Source organism: Phyllostomus hastatus, unplaced genomic scaffold, assembly GCF_019186645.2.
Source record: "Phyllostomus hastatus isolate PE091 unplaced genomic scaffold, TTU_PhHast_1.1 phas_contig_948, whole genome shotgun sequence".
NCBI classification, from domain to species: Eukaryota; Metazoa; Chordata; class Mammalia; order Chiroptera; family Phyllostomidae; genus Phyllostomus; species Phyllostomus hastatus.
Genome location: NW_025333993.1, coordinates 10,452,223 through 10,459,583, shown reverse-complemented (window position 1 = coordinate 10,459,583; position 7,361 = coordinate 10,452,223). Strand labels below are relative to the sequence as shown.

Below are 7,361 nucleotides of genomic sequence, written 5' to 3'. Positions count from 1 at the left end.
AGCACGGTGCTGTGTCCGGTGGGGCCCTGGCCCGGTGGGGGTTGGTCCACTGGGGGCCCCGGGGCCGGCTCCTCGGGATCGTGGACCCGTCTCTGGAATGACACATGGTCCTGTCTCAGAGGGGTGAGGACACTTTCTCTCCAGCTCCCCCACTCGGCTGGGGCGCACCCCGGGGCCCCGAGGGAAACGCGTGTGTGTCTGTGTCACACGGCTGTTGAGTGGGAAGTTTGCAGGAACGGACATTCCGGTGTCCGATGCGGCGAAGAGGCCCAGTACGGGATGACCCGTGTGGGTTTGAGTCCGAGGTCCGCTCTGATTTACTGCCCACCCAGTGAATGACCCTGAGCTGGGGCAGAAAGAGGCGCCTAGGAAAGAACCCAAGAGCCCCTTCCCTTCCTTCCCCACCCCCTCTCCCTGCTCCCCTCCTCCCCCTCCCCCGCTGCCCCTGCTGCATCCCCGCCCCTCCCGCCCCGGCCCTCCCCTCACCGCTCACCCGAGGTGGTGCCCACCCGGGGCTGCGTGTCCCAGGCCAGGGCCACAAACTCCGGGGACTCTGGTGGCTCCTTGTCTTGAAAATGAGCTCATTTCTGCCCTAGACTGTCCTCGGCCCCTGGAGTTCGTACAGACAGGAGCCCACATTCTCCATCGTTCCCACGGGCCTTTGCTGCTGTCTGAGATCCGGTTTCAGACATTTGTCTCCGTGGGTGGTTGGCTGGCTTTCTGGCGCTGGGCGTCACAGAGCGTGAATCCGTGAGGCTCTGACTCCAGGAGGGCGTGCGGCCATTGGGGGGAGGGGGCCCACACGGGGAGCTGACCCTGGCGTCCCCCCTTCAGCCCCCTCCAAGGACGGGCACGCGGCAGGAGCCGACTGCGGGGCATCCGTGCGGGAGGTTCGTAACGACTTTCCGGGGCCTGAGAGGTTGTGCTCCCCCCACACGCTCGACACTTCCCTCTCGGTCATCACATTCCTTTCGTACACTGTGTTCCAAAACTACGAGGGCACGTCCGCGTTCTGTCAGAGGAGCGCTTTCCAGCCCCAAGTTCAGTCTGACCCCTGACTATGACGACCACCGCGGGGAGCGCCGGGACGAACGGGCGCCGTCCTCCGATGTGCTGTCCTCCGCGCCGGAACCGGGTGCGGGGCGGTGGCGCCCGGGGGCGCTCCACGGCGGCCTGCCCGGAGCGAGGGACGTCTCGGCGAAGGGACGGCGCTCCCTGACCGGCACGCGGCGGTGGGCCCTGCGTCAGAAAGCGCCACGCCGGGGCGTGGGAGCAGGCCGTGCGCGCTGCGTGGGTTCTGCCGCCGGACAAGTGAAACCGCAGCCTCTCCAGGCAGAGGACACACGGCCCCCCTTGTCCCGGGCAGCGGTCGCAACCTTAACACAAGCGGCCACGGTATTGCGGAGCCCCGGCAGGGTGCGAGCACCCGCGTCCGGGCTCACAGGTCGGGGGGGGGGGTTCCAGGACGGGTGGCCTCGGGGCGCACAGGGCTCCGCACCCGCTTCCCTCCGGGTCCTCACCCGCGGGCGGTTCCGATAAACGTTGGCGGGGGGGGGGGCTGGTCTGAGACATTCTCCCAGGCTGCCGGAGGTGGCAGCGTGGTTAGTCGCACTGTCAGGTATGACGGCTCTGCATCACGGGCTCCCGGCAGATAAAACTCCCGCTCCGTGCCCGAGCCGCGTGCGGCACTGAGGTTGGAGAACCTGGACACCATCTCCTGCGGAACTCAGAGAAGAAGACGCCATGAACACACGTCACGGAACACCACGTTTGAAAGCCATTCCTGTGTCCGTTAGGCTTAGAAATCACGCATCGGGAAACGGGGTCCACGAAAGGAGGGTTTCGAAGGACGTTGGCTGGGAACCGGCCTCGAGACAGGCGGGAGCAACGTGGGCACTCCACCCGGGCCCTGGGCAACAGGCCCAAGGCCGCGGCTTTGTCGGCCACTTAAAACCTCAGTGCGGAGTAAGTTGTTAGTCGCCTCGACACAGGATCTCAAACGTGTGAGTTAAAATACAGACTTTATCCAATAAATAGATTGCGCATTGAATTAGATTCTACGGTAGAGTTTGTTTGGTTTAGTTCGGATAGCAGACACATGTGCAGGCGTATCCCTTTCTCTCCCGTGCAGAAAAGCGGAGGAAACTCGGATGTTCGTGTCTGGAGTTGTGGGACTCCCACAGCTGCAGAAAGCAGTGTTTTAAATCTCTCAGGAGCCTTGGGGAAACAAATGGCGGGTCTCCGTCCTGCCGGGAGGCGGGGGGTGCGGGCGAGCAGGGCAGGGAAACGCCTCGGAAAAGAAGTGACTCGTTCGTGCGTCTTCACGGGCCGACTCCCCAGGCCTCGCGCGGCGCGGCAGTCAGCGGCCGTGGGTGCGATGACCGGCGCACTGCGTGTTAGCATGTTCTCGCCGACCGCCACCGAACAGAACAGACGGACACGCGTCCCCTCGGAACTTCGCAGGTCTCTGGTGGCCGGGGGCCGCAGACGCCGACGCCTGGTCACCGTGCTCGCCGCCGCCTCCGTTGACGGCAGCCTGGCAGAGGCGGTGGCTTCCTGCTCCACCGAGGCATCAGGTGGGGCCGGCCTTGCCTCTCAGGACGGCCGCTGCGCTCTGCTTCTAATGTTTTAATGACTTAGGGAAGCAAAGCAGAACTGTTAGATCTTAAGACGACTGAGCACCACCAACCACCATTCCTAAAACTCCTCCAGACCTGACACAACTTGGGGTGTGTTTTTATAGTTTCCTCCCTCCCTCCCTCCCCCTCCCTCCCTCCCCCCTCCCTCCCTCCCTCCCCCTCCCTCCCTACACACCTATGTTACACTTTTGCATCCTATTTTACAAGCGAATTTTTACTTTCTAACTGGTCTTGTCTCAGCCAGTCACACGGACCCATGCCTCGGTTTTTATTTTAATTCGAATTTTATATAATTCGTCTGACACATGTATTGGCGTGGTGTTCCGTTGTCGCGGTCTCCACCGAAGGGCGTTTCTGCTGTTTCCGACTTTTCTTCGGCGCACAGGCGGTGCTGCAGTGAACACTGTGAAACCTGAATGTCCCCGTCGGGGAGGGGACTTTGAGTCACGACACCACCTGGTCATGTGACCTGTGCACTGTGGGTGTGCGCACGGGAGTGGCCGCCAAGTCCCCCCCCCCCCCACGGCGTGCAACGCAGCTGCCTGCAAACCGCCTGCGACTGCCTGGCGAAGACGCACGTGCTGTCTTCCATTCACAGCTGCTGACTGCGTCCCAGCTGGACACTGCCCAGCGTATCTATTGACCACTTGTGTTTGCTTTATCAGTAATGGTTCGTGTTCTTTAAAAAAATTTGAGCGTTGTTCAAGAACACTTGTCTCCATCCCCCCCCACCCCCGCCACTGCCCCCACCCCGGCCGTCCCCCCCACATCCCACCCTCGATCCGCCCCCCTTGGTTTCATCCGTGTGTCCTTCGTGCATGTTCCCGAGAACCTTCCCCCTCCCCCCCACTGCCCCCTCCCCCCCCATATTCTTTATTTTCCAGTGAGTCATTTGTTCCTTTCCTCGTAATGTGCAGGAGTTTTAAAATATTCCGGACAGGAATATTACAACACGTGTTCTCAGTCCTGCTTCTTGGCCATTTTTTTCTTTGCTCGTTTGATTTTCCAGCCAGCTGCTACTCGTGAGGCTCTAGGTGTGCGGACAGTCTGGGCGGGGAGGACCGAGAGCTCTCACGGGCCCTCGCCCCGCAGGGCCTCTCGCCTCATCTCAGCCTTTGGGGCGTCTTCTGTGCCCGGGAGGCTCTGACTCAGACGTAGCCTGATTCATAAACCGCTGGTAACTGTTGCCTGTCTGTTTGTCTAACTTAGGGAAGGCTTCCCGATCCAAGCCGGTTAATCTCCGGTCTCATGTTTTCTTTCGGTGTCTTACTGGTCATCTTACGTTTGCTTTCTGGGTTCCAATCTAAATGCCACTTCCCAGTCTCCGTGCGGCCCCCGCCTCTGTCCCCTCCCTGCGTCCCCACCCACCTCGCCCGCCCCCCAGCCTCCCCTCAGCCGGTCCCTTCCCTCTGGCCTTCCTCCGTCTTTCCAGTTACGTTCCTTCCTCGGATGCCTTTGGGCTGTGCCTGAAACGTCTGAGGCGGCATTGTGTATGTTCCAGGGTCTCACCCCTCCGAATACTCCCTGCACACAGAACCCGTAAGTCTCGATGTCCCCACGGCCTCGCTCAATGCTCAGAGAACAGATCTGCTGCCAGCATTCACAGAGAGCAAGCACGAGCGGTGTGTGTTGAGGCTGGGCAACCGGATGCTCCTCTGGGACGCCCAGGCGTTACTTTCCAATACTCGCCCTGTGTCAGAGGAGGGGCACTGGCCCGCGGGGTCCCTCAGTGGTTGCTAAGGACTGTAGGTTCTTCTCAGTTTGAAGAAGCCGTTCTCAACAACAAATATTATCTGAAAACTGGATGATCTCACAGAGCAGTGACTCGACTCTCTCCTGACGTGTTCCAGCAGAAGTGACACGTGGACATTCCTGCCGTAGCCTTTCCCGTGCACGGCTGGGTAAGTGAGCCCATGGGCAGCCCGTGTACGTGTGCGTGTGCGTGTGTGTGTGTGTGTGTGCATGTGTGTGTGCGTGTGTGTATCCTCAGTGGTTTCATGTCAGTGTCTGACCGTTGATGGTGACCGCCCTCCCCACTCCGCCGATCTGCAGGGACCATCCCATTTGACCTTCAACGTGAAGTTGCTTTTTTAGTTGTAAAAAGTTCTCGGGATAGATGTTACTTTTACCACCGAGATGAATGGTTTTATTTTCATTTTTTGGAAAACTTTATAGAGGTGAAATCACCTCTCAGAGAATTCAATATTAAATCTATCCCAAAGCCCAAACTTTATCTACAAAACCAATAAATACACATCCTGTGCAAAGAAATATACACACGTTTAAAGCCTTATATGTTTTTAGTACGTTGATTTATTTTATAGTAATTTCCCCACATTTTCCTATATAAATATCCACCACAGCCACTCTAAGGTAAATATTACTTAAAGTGTTAAAAACAGAAGAAACAAATCCAAGTCTGCAGGGTTCACAGTCCGCCTCCTCCGTACCTCTAACTGAAAACACAGCCTCGGTGGCAGGGAGCTGGTGCTGGGGCCGAGGAACACATACGGGCCGGAGTGACGGCGCGACCGCAGGGAACGTGACATAAAACACAGTGACAGTTGCCGTTTCCCCTAGAAATCACTTTGCTGACGAGGAACCAGAGTCTCTTCCAGGACCGGAAGGCACTACCTCAGCAGGGCCGGATCCGAGCAGAATCCCAATTAGATGGTCACTCACCAGGAGGCGTCTCCGTGGGCGTGTTGTCACTTTCGACAGACGCCCTGTGTCCTTCTGCTCCTTGCCAGGCTCCGTCCGGGGCACTGAGGACGCAGCCGGGGCCCACCCGGCGCACCTCACGCTCCTGGGGAAGAGGCCCACCAGGGCCGCCCGGTGCCCCGCGCCCCCCGCACCCCATGCGCGTCCCAGCCAGCCGGTCCCGGGGGGGATGGAAAGGCTGTCGGTTCAGCAGGTTCAAGGCGATGCGATCTCTCTGCTTGTTAGAAACATGCCTGCCCAGCAGCTGACAGACTTGACAGAAGGCAAATCGATCAGGGGAAATGTGCTGGGATCAAGCCACGGGGGACCCGCGGAGTCCTTCGTGTGCCCAGCCCCTGCAGCCCCAGGAACAACGACGCCGCCTCCGGCGTCTGCCTTGACCGCACAGGACGTCGGCGGCAGAGCGCAGGGAAACAGCCAGCGGTGCCCAGGCGGTGAGCCAGGCCCCGGGGCCGTGCAGGCTGTCGTCTGGAGACGCCTCGGGCGGGGCGCAGGGCGGTGATTCAGCGGAGTGTTACAGCGGCGCCTGCCACCCGCGGGAGGGTCTGCTCCGTCGGACAGCGGCCAGCCACCGGCCACCGGCCACCGGCCACCAGAGACGCCGCTCGCCGCCGATCAGTAGCAGCCAGGGCGCAGGTACCTCAGGGGAGGGAAGGAGTTGGGCACGGAGCTCAGGCAGCCGCCGAGGCTGCTGGGCAGGTAGCGCGGCGACGTGCAGCTCAGGGGCCGGTGTCTCACCCAGTAGTTTGGGGACTGGCAGCCGCTGGCCGCACAGTAGGACGGCGAGAAGCCGCCAGGAGTGAAGCCCCAAGTTTGGTAGCCCCTGCACCCCAGGCTGCTGGGTCTGCAGTGGGGCAGCGGCCGGGAACTCCTGGGCGCGGTGCTGCGTCGCCCGAGGCCCTGGGGGCCGTCGGTGAGGGTCCGGCGCGCCGTGGGGGCGCGGGGAATCGGTGCGCCGACCCGGGTCGTGCGCCCCACAGCGGTCTGAGCCCGTGGGCCGTGGCGGGGCCCCCCGCTGGCTGCGCCGCATGCACCTCGCGTTGTCCCCACCGCTGCTGCAGGGTCGCAGGGCTCACGGCAGCTCCACGGGGCTCCCCCCGCGGTGCAGGTCCCCGGCCGGCAGCTGGGCGCCCTGTCGCCCTCGGGGTCCGGGCGGTACTCCAGGAGCCAGAGGTTCCCTTGGCAGCTGCTGGGCAAGCAGAGCCCAGAGGTGGGGCTCCCACCCCGGGGGCAAAAGGCGACAGGAGTCACCACCGGGAGGCAGCAGCCCCCGGAGGGGCCCAGCAGGCACATGGGGCCGGCGTGTGTCAGCGCAGCGGGACGGTGTGGTGCGCCGGCCCAGGGCTCCTTATATCTCCCCGGGACCACGGGCGGCACGCGGCATCCCCTCGTGGAGGTGGTGTTTAGCCACCGCCGCCGATGCCTTCACACCCACGCAAAAATGCATTTACTTTGGTTCTGCCAAGTAGCAATCATCGCCCCGTTGGCCCTCGGCCACGACGCACCACCACGGGCCGTGCCGTCGGTGGGTCGGGGTTTTAATGTGACCAGGCCGCCTGCCACCTGCCAATCAGCGGTTACGAGAGTCGGTGCCTCTGTGGGCTCCGGCAGCGTGGTGATTAAAAGGTTAACGAGGAGTCCCCGGAACAAGGAGCCGGCTCCTGACCGCGGCCAGCCCCCAGAGGCCTCGGTCCTGTGTGCTGACCAGGCCAGGGCACGGGCCGTCCCAGCGCTGCTGCTCCGCGAGAGGGGGAGACGTGAGACCTTCACGAGAAAGAACTGCTTCCCCCAAAACGTGCCGTGCTGGGCCGTGTGCCGGCCACGGCCCGGTGGCCGGTTCTGGTCCGCCGTGGCTGGAGCATTCCACCGGCGGCCCCACCGCGACCGAGGGACCTGCCCGGGGCTGACAGGGAGCTCGTCCTCAGGGGCTAGTGGTTGCCGAGCAACCCGTCTCCTAGGAGGTGGTTTCCCCGAAGAGTCTGTGCAGTCGGGGCCTCCGAA

The 7,361-nt window shown here is 62.0% G+C and overlaps 1 protein-coding gene across 1 annotated transcript; it reads right to left on the bottom strand.

Moving 5' to 3' along the window:
- Nucleotides 1-5,975: 5,975 nt before the first annotated feature.
- On the bottom strand, nucleotides 5,976-6,653 carry LOC123827955 (keratin-associated protein 24-1). Its single transcript, XM_045852396.1, has one exon. The coding sequence runs from the start codon at nucleotides 6,651-6,653 to the stop codon at nucleotides 5,976-5,978; it is 678 nt and encodes a 225-aa protein (XP_045708352.1).
- Nucleotides 6,654-7,361: the final 708 nt, after the last annotated feature.